The sequence below is a fragment of the Ostrea edulis genome, chromosome 2 (genome assembly GCF_947568905.1).
Source record: "Ostrea edulis chromosome 2, xbOstEdul1.1, whole genome shotgun sequence".
In the NCBI taxonomy this organism is placed as follows: domain Eukaryota; kingdom Metazoa; phylum Mollusca; class Bivalvia; order Ostreida; family Ostreidae; genus Ostrea; species Ostrea edulis.
In genome coordinates this window covers 35,848,311-35,875,109 of record NC_079165.1, presented here as the reverse complement: position 1 = coordinate 35,875,109, position 26,799 = coordinate 35,848,311, and the positions used below count along the sequence as shown (strand labels likewise).

The 26,799-nt window shown below is 34.0% G+C and overlaps 2 protein-coding genes across 3 annotated transcripts in view; one reads left to right on the top strand and one right to left on the bottom strand.

Annotated features, from left to right (window-relative positions):
- Positions 1–12,661: 12,661 nt before the first annotated feature.
- LOC125679415 (RAB6-interacting golgin-like) overlaps positions 12,662–26,799 on the bottom strand; it is a 14,504-nt gene continuing 366 nt past the window's right edge. The window contains exons 2-7 of one of the 2 annotated variants that reach the window (XM_048918630.2): positions 25,915–26,405; positions 21,789–21,911; positions 21,507–21,621; positions 19,420–19,521; positions 19,118–19,258; positions 12,662–16,121 (exon numbers count right to left, since the gene is read on the bottom strand). In XM_048918630.2, coding sequence (XP_048774587.2) covers positions 15,503–16,121; positions 19,118–19,258; positions 19,420–19,521; positions 21,507–21,621; positions 21,789–21,911; positions 25,915–26,389 — 1,575 coding nt within the window. In that variant the 5' untranslated portion in view covers positions 26,390–26,405 and the 3' untranslated portion in view covers positions 12,662–15,502. Of the gene's footprint in view, positions 16,122–19,117; positions 19,259–19,419; positions 19,522–21,506; positions 21,622–21,788; positions 21,912–22,048; positions 22,287–25,914; positions 26,406–26,799 lie in introns of those variants that run through there. The other variant, XM_048918631.2, reaches the window with a different exon arrangement.
- The window catches only part of LOC125679416 (E3 ubiquitin-protein ligase CCNB1IP1-like), a 25,104-nt gene continuing 20,631 nt past the window's right edge, over positions 22,327–26,799 (top strand). The window contains exons 1-6 of the mRNA XM_048918633.2: positions 22,327–22,438; positions 23,106–23,121; positions 23,621–23,680; positions 23,866–23,936; positions 24,132–24,206; positions 25,736–25,850. Coding sequence (XP_048774590.2) covers positions 22,376–22,438; positions 23,106–23,121; positions 23,621–23,680; positions 23,866–23,936; positions 24,132–24,206; positions 25,736–25,850 — 400 coding nt within the window. The 5' untranslated portion in view covers positions 22,327–22,375. The remainder of the gene's footprint in view (positions 22,439–23,105; positions 23,122–23,620; positions 23,681–23,865; positions 23,937–24,131; positions 24,207–25,735; positions 25,851–26,799) is intronic.

Here is a 26,799-nt window from a genome sequence, read left to right as displayed (position 1 = left end):
CTTGAAAATTACCCCAACCATGTAGAAGAATTTGCACTACTGCATGCCTTCAAGTCTAGCAAAAGAAGACTCTGAAATCAATATAAGAATAAAAATTACCACCAACAATTATGCACTACATCTATCCATTGTGTAACTGGAGATTGCGTACAGATATTTTCAAGTATATGATGAAAACCATGGTGTTCGGCTTTTACGCATTGTTTCTATAGTAACATCACGGTTGGTGCAAAAACGTGACTCTGAATGCTTTTACAAGTAAGGATTTTCGCAGATTATCTAATAGAACTATAAATATAGCAAAGGTTTTTATAATTATAATACTTCAACAAGTATTGGTGTTAAAAATAATCATTTTGTAAAACTATGGATTTAGCAACCCCTTATATGATGGTTTAGCAGAAAAAATACATGAGGTTCTGTTTTTGATATGGAAATTTTAAAATGATACCATTTTACACCAATATTTAGTACAAACAACATTCTTTACATCATAGGAGCTGCATTGTCAAATATTGTGCAAAGCTCCGACTTGAAAAAAAAATCCAGATACATGTACAAAAATTCTTAAGAGACGCAAATATTTTATAAATTTTAACTAATAACAATTTGAAAAATCAAAATCTATGCATTATATGTGCTTACTGCTTTCTTCAGTTTTGAAACATATTTTTTTTAAACGATTTCAAAAATTCCTGACATGATAAAGATGATAACCTTGGAAATGGCACGAAAATAATATCGATTGCATGTAAGCACTTTTTGATAAATCTATGACACCTAAAAGAAATGTAAGAAGAATGAAGAATTCATTCGCAAAGATTCAAGATTCGCGAAAAGTCCAATTCCGACTATAATTTGAAACTACATGTACATAAATAAATACCAAAAACTGTCTGCATAAAGTTACATAAGTAAGATAAACAAAATTGATTTTGAATTTAAGCAGTGAAAGAATTTACGACGTATGATATCACAAACACGTGAAATTCTTGAAATTTTCTGTGAAATGACAAAACATAGCTATTTTCCAACACGTTTGACTTCAGAAAGTATGGTATACACGCATCAATTAAGATTTACACGTTTGTACCTCACAGTTGCAAAGACATAAATCTAGATTTCATCAACATACGTGGCCCCTGATTTTTATTCGAATGTCTGACTGCAATATTCACATTTTTCGAGAAAAAGGCAAATTAAATAAAGAGGGTGTCCATTTTGAAATCAGGCAGGGGTTGGCACAAGCTATCTCCCAGATTTTCATGAAACTTTGTGTGCAGGTTCCTACTGACCCCAATATTAAATTTGCCAACTAAAAAGTTTCTTTCATGTTTAGTTTGAGTTTAACATGGAATAACTACTTTAAGATAATCGACGTTATTATTTGACGTCGTGTTTCAAAATGGAATTGTAGCGGTCAGTATACTACCTCGCTAGTGAGCTAGCTTTTTCTAGTGATGTGGTAGAGACTCTCTCATGATCACGCAAGTTAAGCAACAGCAAGCGTGATCACCACTTGACTGAGTGACCGCTACACGTTACAGAATCGCTTTTGAAAAAATATTATTCTAATTTTAGTTTTTGGCCATTTCAACTTGGAAATGGCTGAATTTAATTAAGAGAAGTAACTTTGCAAAGAGTGTTTGAATTTCAGGGTCAGAAATGGCTATCATCGGACCTATTTCTTTAAACATTTTTTTTTAAATATCAGTTCATGCATATATTTATATTTCTTATTTACTACTTTCATTTTTTAATTATGATAAAAATTTATAATATAGAATTTATATTTCATATAATCATAATTTTATATTAAACCTTTGTGGCTTATGATACAAAATATAGTAATTTAGTACCGGACTTTCGTTCAATAAACCATAGTATTTTATTGCTAAATCACCATATATTTTAGAATTGTTTTGTGTCTAAAATATTTTGACTTACCCGTTGGATTTCCTCCTTTATTTACCTGTGAGAAGATTAAACAACATCAGTTTATCCTCACGTGGAACTGTATGATGCTGGTTCCCACTTTACAGACATTCTATATCGATCAAGACAAAGGTTTCGCGAAACGAAGGCAAAGAATATTAAACTCGCTCGGGAGATTTATTATTTAGCTAGTCTTAAACTTCATCAAATAATTACTGAGTCTTCCTGTGTTAAACATTTTACATCAAATAAAGCTTAGCATTCAATCGATTAAAGATGAAATGCTGATAAAAATTGTTAATTTCATTAAATCTGTTAAAAGTGTATGTTTTGAGAAAAAGAACAGAAGAAAGAAAACTGTACAGTTCCCACGTTTGCTATAGTTCACTGTGTACAGAAGATTCCATCATATCTAATTTAAATGTAAATTAATCAAGTCGGCCATGATATATTAGTAAGTCGTAGAATAATAATAAAGTGACTACCAAAAGAATTCTACCCCAATGTCTGGACACAAAATTTAGAGATATTTGATTCGTTATTTTATGTTCTCGTTGTGAAGTAAACGACCTAGCTGGCGATACAGATACATACATACATACATATCCTCTTTGGGCCCTATGGACTCTTGAGGCAGGGGCGATACTGATAGAAAAGGCATTAAAAGGAATATGGCGAGAAACGTTTTAGGTTGCAGAGAATACTCTTGAATAGGTCTATTCAATACCTTTCCAACGGTATAAACACGAGCCTTCAGCTACACATAGTTTTAAACTTATAGTCATTTCAGCAGAGTCAGTCGTTGACCACTGTTGCAAAGTTTGTTGGGAAACGGGTTGAGAATATTGAAGAAATTAGAGCTTATATGAATGTTCGCACAAAACTCGGTCATTCGGTAATGCAGATTTTTACTGAATAGGGGGAAATTTATGGATCTGATAAGGTATCTTATGAGACAGTTCGTAGGTGGAAAAAGAAATTTCTGACTGGCACAGAGTCCGTCAAAAATGCAGCAAAATCTGGCCGACCTGTGACTGTAACAGGCAAGGCAAATGTCTCAAAAGTCAGGGAAATAATTGAAAGTGATGGCAGATACACGATTCGTGATATTGCCAAAACTGTTGGCATATCGCTATCGCGGGTGCATTTCATTTTGAAGCGTATTTTGAAAGTACGAAAGATTTCTGCCAGATGGACACCGCATATATTGACAGATGACCAAAATAGATTTATCAAATTTCGTGGGAACAAAGTTTTCGTGGGCACGCCAATTTCACAAATTTCAAACCACAACAAAATACACAATTTATACAGTGTTTCGATGAACAGAAACAATATTAATGTTTACTAAATTACATCTTAACGAAACTGCATTCGGTCATGTTTGTATAGATTTTGCTTTTTATTGTCATTTCTCATCAACAGATTATTAGAAGACGTGGGAAAAAAACGAGACCACGCGTATTTCACTCTGAGAACGCCCATGTTATTATTAATGGAGCAAAATAACGTATGGTCTCATGATATTCTTGCTCGTCTCTTTATCCATATTATTTGAGCCAGTGGGTCGTTTTAATTCAAAATCAACTGTTTAAGAATCAGACACAGACAAAAGACCCATGGGGCTTAATTAATGGTTACCTAAATTAAGCACATGCACATATTTTGGTCGTTCGAAAGCATTGTGTGTAATTATGTGCTTTTTATACGCCTCCATTTTTATACTTTGTACTAGATAATAAATATATTGGTATAATTACATGTATCATGCAAACTGATAATGTATAGAATCTTTCATTATAGGAGAATGATTTTTATCAAATAACAGCGACATACCATTTTCTAACTAGAGTTTTAAAAGAGTGAGGGTCACGAATTTCAAAGTGTTGGCATGGGGCTCATAGCTCATCATAATCATGCCAACAATTTGACTGCTTGATGTCCAGAAGTAAAGAGGATTTTCTAAGATATAGATCTAATGCATTTTCAACATATCTATGACCAACTTAGCATCACCCTAGGCATGAACCCATAACTCAGGAGTTATGACTTTCACAGTTTTTGGTATATGGTTCAATGCTAAGTATAATCATGCAAACATTTTGCCTCCCTGATGTTTAGAAATAATGAAGATTTTCTAAGATATAATGCATTTTAATACCAGTATGCGACCTACTTAGCTCAACCTTGGGGCATGAACCCTGAACCCAGGGGTAACGAATATCAAAGTTTAGGTAAAGGGTTCATTGCTTATTATAATCATGCCAATAGTTTAACTGCTTGATGTCCAGGAGAAAAGAAGAAATAATATAAATGTTCCATTAATTTTGAAGGTTTTGGTCACTTCCCTTAGGACCCAGGAATTTCATGAAATGTACAATTTTGTTACCCTTGACCCATAGATGTTATATACTAAAACGTTGGTTGAAATTCAGAGAAGAGGCTGAAAACGTTTAAAAGTTTACGACAGACGCACAAGTTAACGACGAATATCGCACCATAACGGACAGAAACGGATAGCAATAGGTTAGGTGACCTCTACAGATGATGAACTATAACACAGAGAATCAGCATGTCATTGTATCACATGTGCAACAATGTTATTTGTTAAGAGCAATTCTCTGTAACGACCAAAATATTGCGGCACGCACTGAAAAATGTTCCACTGTAACTTCCGTATTGAAAGGTATTTATCACGGGTACTGACTGTGATATAGCTGTATGTAACATTACTCATCTATTTCTAGTCTTGCAGTATGGTATGCTAGTCAAACAAGTTTGATGATATACAGTATAATGCATCTTTTGCTTTTTGAGGATGTCCAGTTACATTTTTGCCATAGAACTGTAGGTAGCTAAACCTGTGTATTTTGACATAGGTATATTTGCGTTATGTGCTCCTTTGTGTATGTTTTTTCTGGTTATGTTATAACATTGTTTTACACCTTCATGTACCATACCGTGTGTTTTGTATTTATCATTGTTTTAAACATGGAGGTGCTATTTCTATTTGTGTATTTTTTCCATGTCATTTATTTTCTTCTGCCCATTTGCAATATTCTTACATGGAAAATAAATGACATTCAACTCTCTGATTATCTTATTTTCTATGGGTGTGAGGCAGACATATATAAATGTATGTTGTGAGCACTTTTGATATTGAACAAAGTTTACCGAACGACATAATCAGCAATGCAAAACAGAGGAAGTACACCAATGTAAACGACGACCAATTATCACTCAATTTTCCCCGTAAGATTATTTCATGGAATATCTGAAGGACCAGATAAATAATAGGGACATTATGCTCGCCAACGAACTGATTACAAAATGCGAGTAAATCGCGTTTTATAAAGATTACATATATCTGTTGCAGCATATTCATAAATATAATTGAGATTTCTAATCACGATGGAGTACATGTACATCTTCAAACTATTGGGTTGTATAAATGGTGTCTTAAAATGTCTCCATTCAAGATGTTCATAAACCTTGTATTAGTAATGTCTTCATTAAGGATGTACACAAACTTTGTTTTAGTAAGGAAATCACTCAACTAGTTAACAAGACTGCTGAACAACCCCATGATATACTAGTAACCTTCAATAGTTTACAACCCCGTGGTATACTAGTGACCTTCAATAGTTTACAATCCTATGATATGCTAATAACCTTCACTAGTTTACAACCCCATGGTATACTAGTGACCTTCAATAGTTTACAACCCCGTGATATACTAGTGACCTTCACTAGTTTACAACCACGTGGTATACTAATAACCTTCACTAGTCTACAACCCATGATATACTAGTGACCTTCAATAGTTTACAACCCCATGATATACTAGTGACATCCAATAGTTTACAACCCCGTAGTATACTAGTGACCTTCACTAGTTTACAACCCCGTGGTATACTAGTGACCTTCAATAGTTTACAACCCCGTGATATACTAGTGACCTTCAATAGTTTACAATCCCATGATATACTAGTGACCTTCAATAGTTTACAACCCCGTGGTATACTAGTGACCTTCACTAGTTTACAACCCCGTGGTATACTAGTGACCTTCAATAGTTTACAACCCCGTGGTATACTAGTAACCTTCAATAGTTTACAACCCCGTGGTATACTAGTGACCTTCACTAGTTTACAACCCCGTGGTAACATTCAATAGTTTACAACCACGTGGTATACTAGTAACCTCCAATAGTTTACAACCCCATGATATACTAGTGACCTTCAATAGTTTACAACCCCATGATATACTACTAACCTTCAATAGTTTACAACCCCGTGATATACTAGTAACCTTCACTAGTTTACAACCCCGTGGTATACTAGTGACCTTCACTAGTTTACAACCCCGTGATATACTAGTAACCTTCAATAGTTTACAATCCCGTGGTATACTAGTAACCTAAACATATGGTAATGTATTTTTCTTGAACAGAGACAGTTTTACCATTTCGTTTTGAAAAACAAAATTTTTGTTCAGTTCAGATGTATATGAAGAGATTTATATTTATTTTTGAATGTCAGTAACGCTGAATATATGGAGCGCCAAATTAACATAAACTCAAATAATTGAGGATATCTTCAATTATTTGAAGATATCATCAATGCATTTGATGCGCGCAACAATTGAATTAAAGATCTCTTCAAATAATTAATGATATCTTAAATTCTAAATTATTGCGCGCATTAATTGAATTGATGATAGCATTAATTCTTCAGCTGAATTGATGCGCGCTTTAATTGAATTAATGATCTCTTCAAATGAATTAATAATACCAACAATTGAATTGAGGCGCTCTACAATTCATTTGAAGAGAGCAATAATTAATTTAATGCGCGCATTAATTCAATTATTGCTCTCTTCAATTGAATTAATGATATCTTTAGTTCACTTTAAGAGAGCAATAATTCTTTTAGAGAGAGCAACTACAAAATTAAAGGTATCTTCAATTCAACATATCCACAATTGAATTAATGATATTTTTAATTGAATTGTTGCTCTCTTTAAAAGAAATGATGCGCGCATTAATTTCTTATACAAAAGCATTGTAAATGATTTAAAGATATCTTCAATTGAATTAAAGAGATCATCAAATTATTTACACCGAGCTCTAAATTAATTATTGCGAGCAATAGATTCTACTAAATTGATGTTCTCATCAATTGAATTGAAGAGAGCAATAATTGAATTAATGCGCGCATCAAATCTATCATTGCTCTCATTAATTCAATTAATGCGCGCATCAATTGAATTGAAGAGGGAAATAATAGATTTGATGCGCGCATTAATTCAATTATTGCTCTCTTCAATTCAATTGATGCGGGCATTAATTCAATTGATGAGAGCAATAATTGAATTGAAGCGCGCATTAATTCATTTGATGAGAGCAATAATTGATTTAATGCGCGCATTAATTCAATTAAAGAGAGCAATGATTGAATTGATGATATCTTCAAATAATTGAAGATATCTTCAATTATTTGAGTTTATGTTAATTTGGCACTGTATATGAATATAATATTCATTTTCATCACTTCAGCTTTCATTTTCATCACTTCACTTTCATTTTCATCACTTCAGCAGACACTAACTTCTCGGTAAGGACTGTACACGTATGATACACACATACACAGAGTCGGCTTGCTAACCAACTGAGCAACTCAGCTAGGCGATATATTTTTAAATGAATAGACAAATATTGCTGATATTTATATTTTCATCCATGTTTTGAAAGGAAGTCATCCATTATGACGATGCAGAGTACCTCCCGAAAGCCATCAAAGACATAAATATATGCGGTATACATCTTTAGATCTCCAAGTTTCTGCTCATCTTTTAGAATATGCTAGCACTGAAAGAAAAACTACTTGGAGTTAACATGACAGTATACTCCAATATACTTGTTAGCAAATTATATCTTTTGCGTAGAATTAGAAAATATCTTACTTATCATACAAGAAAACTCTTTTACATTGCTTACATATTTCCATGTATTTACTATGTCCTTGTTGTTCGGGGGTATTGCTTCTTGGAAACAGATAACTTGTATTCATAAACTTCAAAAGCGAGCAGCTAGGATTACACTCGATGTTACTGACGATGCACCGTAATCAACACTATATGAACAACTTAGATTGTTTTTGAAAAAGTACAATTTTACAAAAACACTTTGTTATACAAAATTGCACGGTCCTTGGTTATTTCTTCTAAAAGATATGACATACGATCTCAATCCAATAATGATCGGTGTATGCCTGTGTTCAAAACTATTTTTTTCTTCTTCAAAAAGTCTCTTCATTACTTGGGGTGTACAATTCTGGAACGAATTACCATTATCTATAAGACCATCGGCTTTTAACATCATATAATAAAAATCATTGTACGATGTGCCTAATATTTCGTTGAATATTATTCATCATATTACTACTACTGTGCATTATATTGGGCTCAGTTATTGTACAATCATTGACATTTTGAGAGAAGACTCAAAAGAGAATAGTGTTATGCAATAATTAAGTTACAATGTACTTTCTTTAAATAAAGCATAATTATTATCATTTATTGCTTGTAAAATGTCATTAAATAAGCTTTCTTTAAAATATAGGTGACTTTTTTTTTTTTTTTTTTTTTTTTTTTTTTAGAGTTTTCTTAATTGACAGTTCCACTAAACAAAAGTCCAGTTGCAGTTGTCCCCCATATGTGTTTATGTACGAACACGAGGTCTAGCCACAGCTAGAATAAAACGATAGGTTCAAATACAAAATGAAACGGTCACCTTTGCAGAACGATACAAAACGAACGATCACCATGTGGGATGTCCAAGGCAGCGTGTAAGTTTACTTCGGTATCCAAACATCCGGCCCAATGATAATTAGCACAAATAAACGGACCATTCTACCCATGCAGATAAAACGGACTAACAATTTGGCATAAACCCCATGACGATTCGCTTTTGATTGGTACAGACCTTCACATCACCATTGAACAATTCATTGTGTTCTGAAGAGCCATCCACGTGTATTCTAAATATAATTGGAAAAATTTATTTTGAACAAAATGACATTGTATTCAACTGTATGTGTTATGTAATCACTTTCTTTACTTATATATGTAAATGCAGTATTTGTATGTATTTGATGGCCGTTGATTGGAAAATAAATTTGTTCCATGTTCATCACCAAGCACCTGTTGTGCGAAAAGCCGTTACTTATCGATAGACCCGTCAGATTGACGTCACTGGTTTTAATGGCGACAAAGCTGCCACATTTGAACGCATACTGATAATGACGGTAGACCTGATCAAGAGTTCATTAATACCTAAAACGCAAAACTTCTCACCACTCTGAAAAGTAAGCGACACCGTTAAACCAAGAGATCATTTTGAGACTTAATAAACGTGTAGATAAACGTGAAAGCAGGATGCTGCGAGACTTGTGAGGACACCTTCATGATTGTGGTACATCACTCTTACTTCTTTCCAAGTGCAAGAAGAATTAAAACTCAAACAAAATTGACGAAATAAGTCATGATTCAAAGCAGAATTACCGTCCTCTTTAATAGATTCACAGGAGAGACAACCGACACCGTTTTACCTGCTCATCAATGTAAAAAAAAAAAACAAAAAAAAAACACAACCCCACAATGAATTTAAAACTTTCTTGGAAAACCTTAGAACTATTAGAAAAAACCTATATGTATCAACAGCAGACGTACTACCGGAAGGAAGTTGACCCTCTCCGTGCTGATGTTTAGTTTGCTGGAGAACAGTTCAGTATTCTCGACCATAAGTACGTGAAATCATCCTGACAGCTTCTCCCGAATCATATGAAATAGACCCTATCCTAAGGTCCAGTTGCAGTTGCGTCCAAACGTCTGTCCCAAATATTTGTTTTTGTACGAACACGGAGTCTAGCCACAGCTAAAATAAAACGATAGATTCAAATACAAAATGAAACGGTCAACTTTGCAGAACGATACAAAACGAACCGTCACCATGTGAAATCGCAGGGGCTCGGTTGTCAGATATTGACGGTTTGCATTATTTGTATCCGAATAATAAATCATATACATCTAAATAAAATCCACCACCAAAATCCGCTTTTTTCGAGGTTTTAAAAAAGATGTATCAATTAAAATCATAATGTACACATGATACACCTTTTTTAAAACCTCGAAAAAAGCTGATTTTGGTGGTGGATTTTATTTATATAATCTATTATTATGACACGAATAATGCAAAACTTCAATTTATTATTCGGGAACAAATAATCCAAAACTTCAATATCTGACAACCGAGCCCCTGTGATCACCATGGAACCGGCAATTCATTGTGTTCTGAAGAGCCATCTACCGGGTACATGTATTCTAAATACAGCTGAAAAAAATTATTTTGAACAATATGACATCATATTTAACTACATGTGTTACGTAATCACTTCTTTCTTTACATGTACTTATATAAGTATATACAGTATTTGTGTGTATTTGATGGGCCTTGAATAGAAAATAATTTTGTTCCTATTCATCATTAGCACCCGTTGTGCGAAAAGTCGTCAATTATCGAAAGTCCCGTCAGATTGACGTCATTGGTTTTAATGGCGACAAAGCTGCCACTTTTGAACGCATACTGATAATGACAGTAGACCTGATTAAGAGTTCATTAATACCTAAAACGCAAAACTTCTCACTACTCTGAAAAGTAAGCGACACCGTTAAACCAAGAGATCATTTTGAGACTTAATAAACGTGTAGATAAACGTGAAAGCAGGATGCTGAGAGACTTGTGAGTAAATCTTCATGACTGTGGTACATCACTCTTACTTCTTTCCAAGTGCAAGAAGAATTAAAACTCAAACAAAATTGACGAACTAAATCATGATTCTTAGTAGAATTAAAGTCTTCTTTAACAAATTCACAGGGAAGAAAACCGACACCGTTTTACCTGCTCATCAATGTGAAAAAAACCAAAACAAACCAACACAATGAATTTAAAACTTTCTTGGAAAACCTTAGAACTATTAGAAAAAAACCTATATGTATCAACAGCAGACGTACTACCGGAAGGAAGCAATCTGATTAAAACCAGATCCTGAGATCCGCTCACTTAGATCGGGAAGGAAGTTGACCCTCTCCATGCTGATGTTTAGTTTGCTAGAGAACAGTTCAGTATTCTCAACCACAAATACGTGAAATCATCGATATCCTGACAGCTTCTCCCAAATTGTATGAAATGGATCCCATCCAAACAAAACTCTTTAGATCACTAATATTGTAAATAAATCACTACGAGACATTGTACGTTCACTCAAAAAAATTAGGACAGGGCCTAGATGTATTGCGGAATTATAGACAGGTTCAAACTCGTCCCTTTCAAGTGTTCTTTAGAAGGTGACAGTTACAAGCATCAATCATCACATATACTCCTACTACCTTAATGATGTGCCCCAGTCAGCATATCGTAGCCTTCTGTGTTACTGACAAATCCCCATATGGCGACTGGACTTCTCCCTAGACATAACTGGTGCAAAACTCTGAGAAGAACAACATACGTTATCAAAGAGGTATAATTCATGAATGGAAAGTTACTTTTGATAAGGAAATGCTTTCCTCGACAACTATCACCACATAAATGTGGCCCAAACTCATCAAGATAAACTGGTGGCATCAATCCTTCGAATTGTCCAAATCAGTTCCAAGATATTGAGCCCCAATGAAAGTGATGTCGGACAAACACACAAATCTGAAAATGTCTTACTTTTAATAAGCAAATGTCTTTCTGACAACTTTTAAAATTGATTCTTGGGTCATGAAAAATGGAAGCTGTACATAGAAAAGTTTTCAATTGTGCCACAAGTGTATTAAACTTGAATTAAAGGTCTGTTGTGACCTTAAGTCTACAAGTCATAGATGTCTTTCTTTAATCACCAAACATGTTTAAAATATATAAGTTCTATGTTGAGAAAACGTTTGACCTTTGGACCCCCAAGATCGATAGGATTTTTCTTCTCCATAACAAAGCTATCAAAAATTGGCTTGTAGAGTGTCTACAAGCTTTTTCTATGTAGTTCCATAGTGACCTTGACTTTCAGACACTAAAATCTATTAATAGGATTCTTCCTCTCTTGATAACAAAGTTATAACTTACATGTGAAGTATAAAATCAATCGAGTAACAAAAAAATGTGACTGTGGAGTGTCTACAAGCTAAGTGTTACACACACACACGAAATCAAATCAAGCAAAAAAATGTGGGTTGCAGAGTGTAGAAGGTCACGGTCAATTTTATACACAGCACATTCTCACTCCCACAAAAATTGTCCCGTTGCTATGCATGTCCCCTCTTGCAATGAATTGTGAGGGGATAATTCAACCTCGTCCTTTGATCCGCTCCTGTATTTCACTACTAAATATGTTTGTGTACAATTTAATTGAGATTAACTATGACAAAGGTCACAAATTATGGAATTTAGGTACATAATACTGTTACACCCTAAATCGTCGACAGACAAACAAACAGACCAAGTGAAACCTGTGTACCACCCTTCCCGCATATAAGAGGGGGCACAATGAAATATATTCTGTGTAATCCATCCTAAAAACGTCAATGAAATATTGGCAGGTGAAATGCCATCCCAAATGGGATGGGGAAACGATTTAAGGTGCAACAGATACTAGTACATGTACCTCAGAAGAAAAAAAAGAAGAAAATCTGGAGTTTGATCACTGGTTTTATTTTATTATTATAACGATATACATGTGTAGAATATAATGGGACTAACACTCCCCGCATGCCTTATTTGCATTGTATTTAAAAATACCTTTATTCTCTAGTACATACACTAAATCATGCAATTTCGCCAAGAGATTATTGCCCTCAATTTTTTCTCTCTAAAATTACAGTTAAGGAGGTATGCTACACCAGAGAAATTTGATATGGATGAAAAGTGAAGGATATGTACAACAACATTTCGAAATTGAAAATTTTCAAATTTAATTTATTTAGTCAAAAAATGCAGATGTAGTAGAAAACAATCTAAGAAAAATTTAAAACCCCTGCTGGACTCGAACATTCAATCTGCAGTTCAGCAGTCGATATGCTAACCTACTGAGCTACTCAGCTAGGTGAGCATTTTTTAAATGAATAGACAAATATTGCTGATATTTATATTTTCATCCATGTTTTGAAAGGAAGTTAGCCATTATGACAATGTAGAGTATCTCCTTAATATATACAAAGTTCAATAACTTGAATAAGTTTGTATCAGGAAATGCACAATAATATTAAATATACTAGCATATCTGAATGTTCAAGTTTCGTAAATTTTGTTATGAACTACATATCTCTCTGCCTTTTATATAATAAAATTGCTGAATATATCGGACTAAAAAGGGTCACATTTGAAATCACAGGTGAATATGTGTTAATCTAGTTCTCTAGAACAAAATATTGAAAATATAAATATATGTAGCCATTTTGTGGGAGAAAAGATAATGTCACACTCAAATAAGCAGAATTATCTGCCCCTTATGTGAGAAACTATACCTGCACAATACACAGGTGAAAAGGCTGAATTTAAAACCACTAAAGAAAATGTATTTTCCTAGCTAAATGCAACAAAAATTTTAAATGTAAATATCCATAACTTCTTCAATCAATGTATTGTCCTTTGCATCATTTGAATTCGATAACCTTGTGTTGAAATACATATGTATATGATATATATTTCAAGAGAAGGTCATCAGATTTCAAATGTTAATGTGATTTAATATATGATACATGTATAAAGCCTTTGGTATCAGTCTACAGAAAACCCTAAATAGACAAACGAAAGGATGGAGGTACAGACCAATAGAGCTGTACCATAATACATCCCGTCTGACAACAGGCGTATAAAAACGGAGGTCCCGTCACAGTAGGCAATGACATCATAAAGAATCTTCACTGCAACAGCCTTGAGCATCATGCATATTTCAACATTTGTAGCACTTAATTCACCTAAATCTGGTGATGTCTCTGTAAGAAACATTTTCAAATAAAATGTAAAACATAACCAAAAAAAAAAAAAAAAAAAATATAAAACATTGTTCAATTGTCCATGAACTTTCATTGGAACACAACACCATGTCATGAGGAACCTCTGTGCATAGTATGAACAGAATAATTTTTTTCAAAAATAAAATGATACCAGGCGTGCAGGATTTCCCTGTATACACACAATTTACCTGACTGACCACTTATCACTAAACTGAATTGCAACTCTGTAAAAACACCTCTCTGGAAAACAACTGGGATATACAAATGTACCCGAGAGCTACAGATCCTCCCCCTTATCAAAATATCTCCTTTTCCAGTGCAACTATTTCTGTGTGTGATTGAGGTCCAATACTACTGTATTCTTGCATCAGCACCATTTCAAAAAAATTCCTTATGCATTTTCACACTACACCAATATGATTTTCAAGACACAGCTTCAAACATTCATTACAAGTCCCATGTCAACGGAAAATAATTTTGTTTTTGATATTCGCTCTACATAAAGAAAAAATCCTGTCTAAGTTAACTACTATTCTCACAAATGTTCTTCAGTTAAATATATTCTGGATAAAATCATTCCAGTTCAGCTATGAAATGAAGTACTGTTTGAACAGCTTTGAGAAATGAATCAAATTCAAGTTTTCAACATATAGGAGCTTATTCTGCATTTTGAGGGACTGTTTACTTTTCATTTGATAATAATAATTATTTGTGTTTATCATAACATGAAAAAAAAATTGGTAGTACATCTTGGGATTATGAATAAATGTACAATAATCAACGATGGTTTGAATTGATTGGTGACCTAAATTGTAAGACAGTATGGCAAAAACTCAGCGAAACAAAACCTCAACCACACAGAGAAAAAAATGAACTGTTCATCATTTGGGATGGATCCGTAGCTCTCTGATAAATTCCAATTTTCCCACGAGAGCTACAGTTCTGCAGCTACACCAAATGATGGATGAGGCACTGCAGTTTGGGAGAACAGTTTATGCAGATGTAATATCTTGAATAAATTTATTGATCACTGAACATGGAAAAGAAGTTGATGTAAAAAACCTCTATTAGGGTAGCTCACTACACTAAAGCTTATACTCTGTATGACATCACGTCACAAGATGGCGATTTAATGTTTTGTGAAATTATTTGTATCGATCGACTTGTTTGTCTATCATCGTAGCTCAGTGGTTAGAGCATTGGGCTGGTGAACCGCATATCTCGAGTTCAAATCCACGAGAGTCTTTTGTTCATATGTATTGAAATGATTTTTTTTGAAAATCATGTCTTTATCCAAATTTGTATATTTTTTGCCTTTTTGGCATATATACTTATTGTATATCATCATATCTTTTATAATTAAATCAATTCGTACTGATTTGAGAAACTATTTCTGGGTGTAGTGAGCCACCTAAGGTAAACTTAATTATGAATGGATGGACATGGTGATTACAATATATAATACTTGTTTTGCAGGGTATAATGATGAATTTATGATTACATGAAATACTACATCCTATACACTCTCTTCAGGCTCTTTTTTAATGACTACATCTAACGTCCATGATGTTGGCACAAGTTTTTCTACATTTGTACCACTAGATTTCGTCTCTGCATTTCCTTGTTGCACGCTGTCTTCATGCCTTTTCACAACAGGGCTTTGTGTTGTAGTTTGTGCTACTGTAACACAGTCTTTCACTAACTTGTCTGCAGCATTAGGAGATTCTGTGTTCATACAACTAACAGTGTCATCTTTGGCTACCTCCGGTTGACAAGTGGATTCAGAACTTCCAGCAGAATTTTCGGACTTATTTGTGTCTGTAGATTTCTCACTATTATTTTTGGAAGATGAAGATCCAGACTGATTTGCATCATGTGATTTAGTCCTAAGCAAAGATGGAAAATCACCTACATTAAATGCAGGAGGAAGATATGTAAGCTTTAGTCCATTTTCCTCGGTCTCCATTTCCACATGAAGTTCATTCATCAGCTGAGAAAGCTTCTCCGCCTTGCGTAATTCATTTTGGTGTATGATTGTATACAAATGTTCAGTCAGTTGCTCCTTCAATTCAGATCTCTTCTGTAAATCCATCTTTGCCTCAATGAATTCTCTTTCTGCTCTGTCATAACGTCTCCTGTTGATAAGAATTGGACAAATTTGAAAAAATGAAGCTTCATCAGATGCAAGACATTGCACATAAAACAAGAGGTACTGTGAGCAATGCTCACTAAGAATACCCCCCGCTTACCCCAATCTCCCAAAGGGTGTTGGTAATAGGTATAAACTACCTCTTTTCTGAGTGTAAAAAACAAATGGCATGACAAACCGAACCATATTGCTACTTCGATGTCCAGTGCGTGTGACCTTTGACCTTTTGACCCCAAAATCGATAGGGAACATCTTCATCCCATGGGTAGTCCATATGTATGATATGGTGACTGTAGGTGGAAAGGATAACGCTTTAGAGCCCGGAAACCATATTGCTACTTCGATGTCCAGTGCGCTTGACCGTTGACCTTTTGACCCCAAAATCAATAGGGAACATCTTCATCCCATGGGTAGTCCATATGTATGATATGGTGACTGTAGGTGGAAAGGATAACGCTTTAGAGCCCGGAAACCATATTGCTACTTCGATGTCCAGTGCGCTTGACCTTTGGACCCCAAAATCGATAGGGAACATCTTCATCCCATGGGTAGTCCATATGTATGATATGGTGACGGTAGGTGGAAAGGATAATGCTTTAGAGTCCGGAAACCATTGCGTCTACAGACGGACGGACAACCCGATTCCAGTATACCCCCCCCCCCCCCCACAACTTGTTGCGGGGGGTATAATTAAGTTTTAGAGGTCAACACTTCGTAATGACTAGCTACCCTCAGAGATCTATGAAAAACAGGACTGTAAAAAGAGGTTACACACTCATATTTGCAACAAATGTCAATCTGCTGTGTTCAAAGATTATATTTGCAGTTGCCTATATGGTGAATGTAAAATAATGAACCATATTTTTCAAAAATAAATTTGTATTAATTTCCATAACTATCAGACTCCTAGTATCTCTGCTGCCTTGTACCCTCTCCATTTTTAGTATATATGAAAGTCACATTGTAAATCATCAGTAACGTGGAGGTATATTCCTAGGACAAGCATAGCAATGCAAATTGAAAAGTAACAATTTGAATAAAAACTAGAATAAAATTTTGATTCCTTTTCATTGAAAAATACTCTCCCACAAGTTCAAAGGTCATGGGTCCCAAATGGATCTTAAAGATTTTTCATAAAGAACCGTGTATATTGTATAATAACAGCCTTTCTGGGCCCCATAATACTAAACAATTCTAAAGCTTTAAAGAAAGACTAAATCTTCTTTCATTTCTTTAAAGAAATTGTGTCCAATACAATTTCACATACATACATACTTGGAGTACAAACATCCAAAGTGACACAATTTCTCAATTTTACTGAAAATCAGCCAAAATGCTATTCTATAAAAAAAAAAATTTCATTCAGAAAACAAAGAGCAGAGCTTCGGACATTGGACATTTTTTTAAAACTATTATAATTACTAATATGTGTATTGAAAAAATAAATCTGTAGTATAAACATGGAATTTGTCTACTCCTGTGCTCCATGTTTTCTAGAAGAAAATTTATGATTTGTGACAAGTTTGGTTGAAATTGGTCAAGTGGCTCCTGAGAAGAGGTCAAAAATATGAAAAGTTTACAAAGACAATACCACAAAACAAATAAATTTTGATAAGAACAGCTCACTTGAGCCTTTGGCTACCTAAAAATCTGATAGGTCAACACTCAGCATAACAGTAATAACTTATTTAATCTGATAGGTCGACACTTAGCATAACAGTAATAAGTTATTTTATCTGATAGGTCAACACTCAGCATAACAGTAATAACTTATTTAATCTGATAGGTCAACACTCAGCATAACAGTAATAAGTTATCTATTCTGATAGGTCAACACTCAGCTTAACAGTAATAAGTTATTTAATCTGATAGGTCGACACTCAGCATAACAGTAATAAGTTATCTATTCTGATAGGTCAACACTCAGCATAACAGTAATAACTTATTTAATCTGATAGGTCAACACTCAGCATAACAGTAATAAGTTATCTATTCTGATAGGTCAACACTCAGCTTAACAGTAATAAGTTATTTAATCTGATAGGTCGACACTCAGCATAACAGTAATAAGTTATCTATTCTGATAGGTCAACACTTAGCATAACAGTAATAAGTTATTTTATCTGATAGGTCAACACTCAGCATAACAGTAATAAGTTATTTTATCTGATAGGTCAACACTCAGCATAACAGTAATAAGTTATTTTATCTGATAGGTCAACACTCAGCATAACAGTAATAAGTTATTTTATCTGATAGGTCAACACTCAGCATAACAGTAATAAGTTATTTTATCTGATACGTCGACAATCAGCATAACAGTAATAAGTTTAATCTGATAGGTCGACAATCAGCATAACAGTAATAAGTTATTTAATCTGATAGGTCGACACTCAGCATAACAGTAATAAGTTATTTTATCTGAGAGGTCAACACTCAGCATAACAGTAATAAGTTATCTATTCTGATAGGTCAACACTTAGCATAACAGTAATAAGTTATTTTATCTGATAGGTCGACAATCAGCATAACAGTAATAAGTTATTTTATCTGATAGGTCGACAATCAGCATAACAATAATAAGTTATTTTATCTGAGAGGTCAACACTCAGCATAACAGTAATAAGTTATTTTATCTGATAGGTTGACACTCAGCATAACAGTAATAAGTTATCTATTCTGATAGGTCAACACTCAGCTTAACAGTAATAAGTTATTTAATCTGATAGGTCAACACTCAGCATAACAGTAATAAGTTATTTTATCTGATAGGTCAACACTCAGCATAACAGTAATAAGTTATTTTATCTGATAGGTCGACAATCAGCATAACAGTAATAAGTTTAATCTGATAGGTCGACACTCAGCATAACAGTAATAAGTTATTTAATCTGATAGTTCGACACTCAGCATAACAGTAATAAGTTATTTAGCCCATTGACACCAGTATTTTGTTTCGAGATCATTGTATGCCACTCTTACTGTGCTTCCATGTAGTCTTTGCTGGCTGATTCAATACGACTCCTGATGAGAGAAACATCTGCTGACAGACGATTGTCAAGTAACTGAACCTCTTTTTGGATATGGGACAATTTCTGAGCCTCCTCACGAGCTTTTCTTTGTCTAAAAAACAGTATAAAGATTTTCTTCTCCATAACTTTTACAAAATTAAAAAATGCACACTGTAAATATAGGATAAATTTTAACTTTTTTCCTAAATAATCGTAAAAAGTACCTGACCAAACAAATTATTTACTGCGCTAACAGCGAGTTGTTAAATTTACCTTTCCGTCAAAGTTTTAGACAGTAAAGCTTTTCGTTGTTTGTTGGCCTCTTCTATCATTTTCTGTTGGTCACGAAATTTGTCCAAATTATTCATCTCGCGTCTAAAAACATAATTGAAGTTTAGGAGTACATGTACAAATGCAAATACTCAAAAGTATGTTCTTAACTGACATCACCAATCATTTTGAAAAACCTCTGTATGACAAATCTCAGGTGTTTACTTTTAATTACATTTCTCTCTGCTATGTAATCTATGATAGATAAAAAAAATCCTCAAGAAAAAAAATTGAATTATACATTGAACAAATGTATATAAATATATATATATAAATAAAAAATGGTAAGCAAATTTGACAAGTCTACACAAGTTCTTTCCAAGGCATTAGTAGACCCAAGAGTTACCATCGCATATTTTGAAAAAAAACCCACCTGTTTTCAGAGTTTCAATCACAACTCATAAGGATTGACTGTATCATTTAAATTTTGGTTATAAAACTGCATGAGAAACTCCCTTTAAAGAACTCTTGTACTTCACTCCTTACTGTGTACAAATGTTCTTTAAAGGGAAATTACTTGGATGCATCTCAAAACTTGCACATTGTAACTTATAGACTGCTGGATTATGAAGTCTCAGCTAAATTGAACAGACACTGACCTTTTGGTCCGAGTATGATTTCAGGGACAGACACATGACATTGTTGAGTAATTTTATGGGAACATATTTGATGGTGGAATTAAGTATTTAGTTGTAAATGGCAATACTATCAGAGTTGTGGAAAACTGCCGGTCATGCCGGCAAAACCGATTAAAAATGCTTGCGACCGATATAAACGCCATTGATGTCGGTCGACATGACCGGCCTGGTTTTTTGTTTTTGTTTTGTTTCCTGCAAGCATCGGCGCATTTTTCAGCGCAATTATCTTGTAAAACTAAAATGTGATTGCGTAATACTTTTTTCCTTAAACGAGCTTGAGGCTGATGAAAGCGAAACAAGCATGGCCGCGTGGCCCATTAAATTTACAGCTGGAGCGAAACCAGGTAAAAAATGTAAACTAACAGATGAAGACAAGGTTAAATACGAAAGATCTCGACAAAGAGAATTCAAACACAATTGGACAGAGGGGCGGGAATGCTTGAAATTCGATGGTGTTAAAATGGCATGCAATATTTGCATTGACAGACTGCCGGCTGCGTACCAAATAACCGCTTACAAAATTTTATCGTCGCCTCATTAAAATACAGGTACTCTTCTATAAGAGATAATGAAAATTCTGTCCTTAACTGAGGAGCTGTGGGGATTTCACAAGCATAGAAATGGAGACTGAGTAAATGTAATTATGAAGTATATCAATGTTTAATAAAGGAAATAAATGTTGTGTACTTTTTGTTTTGTTTTTTTAATTTTGTGACTTTAGATTTCGGACTGGCTTAAATTATTTCGGACTGGCTTATGTTGCCTTCTTGTCAGTCTGAATGACTGGCTATCTAAAAATGTTTTCCACAACTCTGCAATACTATATTATGCTTGATGACTGTGGTTGAGGTTCATTTGGTACGAAAAAGAATCGGTTCTTGGAGAAAGGGAGACAATATTATGGATGAGACAAGAATTTGAATCCTAGCCACAGAATCTCCAGTCTAGTTCTCTCTACTATGTACACACACACACACACACACACACACACACACACACACACACACACACATATATATATTTTATATATATATATAGCACAAACAAACAATTATAACACCCAACCTTACGTTTACCCCTAGGATCTAAACGATACATGTGATAATCAATTAATTAATATATAAAGCACTAAATAATCACAACTAGGTACTGAAAATTTTCGCCCCAGCCCGGGGTCGAACCAGCAATGTACGGCACCCACCGCCTAGCAAGATTGTCAAACCAGTGCGTAAGTCCACTCGGCCACAACGACTTCGCTGGTTCGACCCCGGGCTGGGGCGAAAATTTTCAGTACCTAGTTGTGATTATTTAGTGCTTTCTATATATATATATATATATATATATATACTGCTCAATAGAACTGAGGGAGTTTACTTTATTACTGCAACTTACGATAAAGCCTCTGAATCCTCAATCTCCATCACCTCTTCTTTGATCTCAGTGACTGTTTGTCCTTCAGGTTTTGAAGATGGTGCTTGATTCTGTTGTTTTGGAATTTTGTTTCCTCCTGTGTATCCCACAAAAGGCACCATATTGATTACGAAGTTATATGAAACATGTATGCATGGTTTACATCACACTATTAATTTCTAATATTTTACTCATGCAGTTAATTAGGCCTAGCCTTTCGTGACCATCATGACATATCTTTTAAAACTTGAAATCTACATTTACCTGCTGGACTATCGTGATTAACCGTCTCCCTCTGTATTCTGACTTTGGATGCTGACAAAATGTTTGGTACTCTTTTCCCAGACGATGTCTCGTGACGTGGAACATCAACGTAATCTTTGGGTGCTATAATTTGTAAGATAACCTCATATATGTCGCAGCTACATAATCGAGCAAATTCGAACGAAAAACCTAAACTTGCACAAACATTGCCAAAAATAGAAAAAAACCCTTTAAACGATGCATATATTATTAAAGAGGACCTTTGTGTGATTTTTCGCGATAACATTGTTTATGTCCCTTCAATTCTTTCAACTCTGCATCCGAAAATCCACTCCAACCCGACATCTTTTCCACGTAGGCTGCTTACATTTCATAAACAATCTCATAAACTCTTTAGTCGACGTAAACAAAATAAAACATCAAAGAGTCTAATTGACCCAGACATTTACGTTTGGCAGAAGATTTCGAAGGGTGTCTTATGCTATTTTTCTGTAGAATGCCGACACAGTTTTTGAACTGTTGTTCACTTATATCATATGCCTAATTAGCAGATCAAATCTCTTAAAAGGTTTGAAAAGATACGTGATATGGAATCCGAGTTGGTTTGCAATCACAAAAAATGTAGAAAGAGGGTAGAAGACTATGCATGGGTATGTACTCTGGGTAGGGAGAGAGGGAACGATATTTACTACTGGCTAGATCGAATGAGAATTGTGAAAATTTTCTATTTTGAAATATGCAGATGCATTCACATGAACCTGTAATTAACATACTTAGTGTCCCTACCCGGCCCCTGGATATGCACTTCAATGAAATTATTTTTTGATAAATGTATTTAATATTGAACATCAAATTCTAAGAACTGCATCGAGAATCATTCCATTACCTAATGATATTTTGTATCAAGAATTATTGATTTGCTATAGATACATGTACCCATGGCATATTTGTTATTTTCGAAGAGCTTAAACTTTTCAAAATTGAATATAGTTGAATCAAACATTCAGAAGTTATTTCCTTTGCTGGGTCAAATTGGCATCTTTCAGCATAATTCACTGTTTCCCTACATAACTTATCATCTGACAAGGTTTAAGTTTGGCAAATAAAAACATTTTAGTGTATTTTCAATTGATCATCCAAAAAAGATGTTGCCCATGCAGGCAATAGAAAAAATAGTTAAAAAAAAAACTGCAAAAAAATGTTAGATGGTGTTGAATATTCAGGACATTGAGAAAAGTGAAGCTTTATGCTGAAAAAAGGGAGATCACTTTTATAAATGTGCTAGTCATGTATTGAAACTTCTTTTTCTTTCTCCAGATAACTTCCTGCTCACGTATCCTTATATATTCAATGAGTTACTGCTTTAACAACACTTGTTACAAACAACCTTATCATAATGATGTAAATGGAAACTAAATTTTTGTTTTCATCAGTAAATTGAAAACGATTTACCATATATGGAATGTAATATATTCTCATGATTTCTCAATGAAGTCCAAAATACCGGGGGTGGGGGTGTGTGTGTGTAGAGAGTTATATAGGTAGGGGTAATAATATTTCAACTTTTAAACGTCATAGAAAATTTACAAATCCCTTATTTTGTTAAAGGAATTTTATATTAAATTTTGCTCTTATTATTACCAAATTATGCCAAAAATTATATATCAATCAATGCAACTATTTTTTAAAATTTGTATCAAGTGTCCTTAACTATTCTTAATAAACCTCCAAAAGTCCTTTTCAAGTATGTTTATAGATCTTGCTGAAATATATTGAAACTAGACAAATTAGAAATCTTTTCACACACTCAATATTCTTAATGGACTAAACAGATATATTCTGTGATGAAGATGGAGTTCGAGAATTTAAGAACAACAATTCATGTCCAGCATGTAAGTTTGACAGTTCTGATAGAAAACTATTTGATAATGTCAGAAACAACTAATTCCAATTCTTAAAATATCTTTGTATACATGTCCTTTATAATTGTATGCCTTATTACATAATTATATGCACCTAGTTTCACAGATTTTGCTCAAAGAATTCTTCTCATCATCTTATATGAATGTCCTTTTAGGCTCAACAGATTTGTCGGACAAACTGGATATTATCAGGATTGAAGTCAACCCATCTGAGAAGTATAAGTCTGTATGTTACACTCCAGAGCAAGTATTTACAAAAAATAATTGCAAGATTGAAGAATTTATTATATACTACTAATCGTGTAAATTTCTCTCATATTTTATGATGAGAATGAGCAACTGGTTTGCAATAAATTGTACATAAACTTCAAATACTTAAAAGTTTAAGAGCACATGAAATATTATCATCGAATATCTTCAGATGGTATTGGCAGGAAAGCGACCTGAGATGATCATGGAGATCTGTTCTCGAGCGATGTCATTTTGGTCTTATCAGGTAAATAATGTGGTCATATTGTAATATATCTATGTAAGAAAGAAGTCCAGAAATGGCATATTGATACATACCAAAAATTTTATCCAGTGAGTTAATTTACAGGCATGAAAGGCATCTTTAGGATTTGTTAAAAACAAGTGTTTTAATCTTTTATTCAAATACATAAAAAGTTGGCACACAATTTCAGGAATTTATTAATAATGACAGTCTTCACGAAAACATTTAAAACTTGCTGGCCAGTCGGACCAAAAAATGTCTGAATTTACTGGCCCATGGTGAAATTTACTGGCCCTCTAAATTTCCATATGTTTATCACATACATTATGGAATGCATTATAATATCGTGCAATTAATTTACTGAAATTATGGTTATTACTCGTATTCATATCCACCCTAAGACATCCTTTCTGTCGATTCCAGAAAAACAACACCGTACACGGTATTTTCTCTCTCTTCGCCCTCAAACAACAAGACTACAAATTCACATATTTTTCACAAACATGAAAACAGCCCGAGTGCACTTCAGGAAGTAGCCTTCTCTACCAACATTGAATGGAAACGATTGATTAATTCTACAAACTATAGAAATTGCATAAAATCAGAGATAACTGCAATTGTCGAAGTTCATTTTAATTGGACAATGCAATAAAGCAGCAATTACTGGTGTGCAGTGCGATACAGAACGCGGCCATTTTTGTTAGTGTTTCAACAAGTTGTTCATTTAATAAGTTAATTATCTTGACAATTACAAGTATAGTTACCGTTTTTCATGAAATAAACAAACCACGATGTCCAAACATTTACTTAATGTGGTATTTTTTTTATTTATTTTTATTTTGATGGTAAATTTAAGCAAATAAGACGTTTAGAATATCTAAATCCAACATTATGTTTAATGTGACTTACAAAAAGTCTACTAGCCCATCGGACTTTCTGATTTTTAATTTTCACTGACCCGACCGTAAAATTCACTGGCCTCTGTCTTCGGACCACTGAGTTTTCGTGAAGACTGTTAAATGATACAAATTACCAAGTCATAAAATAAGTCGTAATAAGGGATCGCTACTTTGAGTTTACAGGGCAGGATTCTGTCATTTGTGAACCTACACTGTACCCCCTTAGGCATGAGGATATGTGTATATATAGTGATCTAGTTTGCATTTACATGCTCAGCCTAAGTACATGTATCATGATATCATCTCAAGCCCCTAAAAACTAGACATGAGGTTACTTCTTGACCAAAATTTTGTTTTTGTTCTATAAATCATGACCTTCATGAAACTTATGATTGATACTATATATGGAATCCACTCTGACATCAGAAAAGAAAAGGTGTCCTTGCAATTGTATCTTATATCATACAAATGTATACATATTGAATATGAAACAGCCGAAATCTACATTGGAAAGATGTATTTGAGGAAATGAAATAGAAGAAATAAAATCCTCTTTTTTAACATTTTAAATTAAATCAATAACCTTTCTCAACAAGCATCATGCTGCTTCAAATTCGTTAATATCCATTTTAGATCCATCAAGAAAGAGTTTACCAAGAATATGTTTGCTCTAAAGCCAAGGAGAGGGCAACACAGCTGGAGCAGTATTACGAACAAGTTATTTCTCAAACTTCTGCAGAACTGAACTGTATCTTTAGAATCTAATCAAGAGAGAGAGAAAGGGAGGGAATTAAATTCCCAAATATACTTACGACAAGAATACTTTGCTTTTGGTGAATCATTTTCTGGGCATAAATATTCCCTCCGTCGCTTCAGTATCTTTGACACTGTGGTTCTATCAATTCCAAACATTTGGGCAATTTCACCCTGTGTCATTCTCGGAATCTGATTGGCTACCTTAGCAATCTGAACTTTAACAGAATTAGGGATCACAGTTCTTGTCCTTCTTAGTCCCATATCCTCTAGAGCTAGGGAACCACTTGCACTGGTAACATTAGAAGGCATGCTACACATTATAGAGGGATTGATGTTTTGGGGGGAGGAAGAAGCCTGAACCATTGAGGGGGATTGTTGAACAGAAAGGACAGGGGAAATCTTGTATAAAAATGTGGGATAAATATCAGCTGATGACTTGGGTGGTGTCTTGTTAGCCATTATGGAAACCAAGGGTTCTGACTGCATTTGTTCCAAAAGGGTCCGTAGTGTTTTAGAAGCACTGCTATCCATTCCCAGTCATCGCCTTCTAAAATTTCAAATAAACTTGTGAGTCATTATTAATAAATAGATAAGCTTATATATATATGTGTGTGTGTGTGTGTGTGTGCCCAATAAAAAAAGTCAAGAAATGTATTGTATGTCTGAAGAGGCATTAAAGTCAAAAGCACTAACAGTGAAATGTTATTCGAGTTTTGTGTTTCTTGACTTTTATTATTGGATATATTTACTGTATCAAATACTGGATTCTTTTTAACAAACTAAATATATATATATATATATATATCATAATATACACAAGTACTGCATATAAACCCCCTTAGGGTGTTGAACATATATTACGTAAGCTTTGTATATATTTAATACAGGTCGCCCAAGTATATTGAATTATTCATCAATGTGATCATTTCTTAAATTGCTGG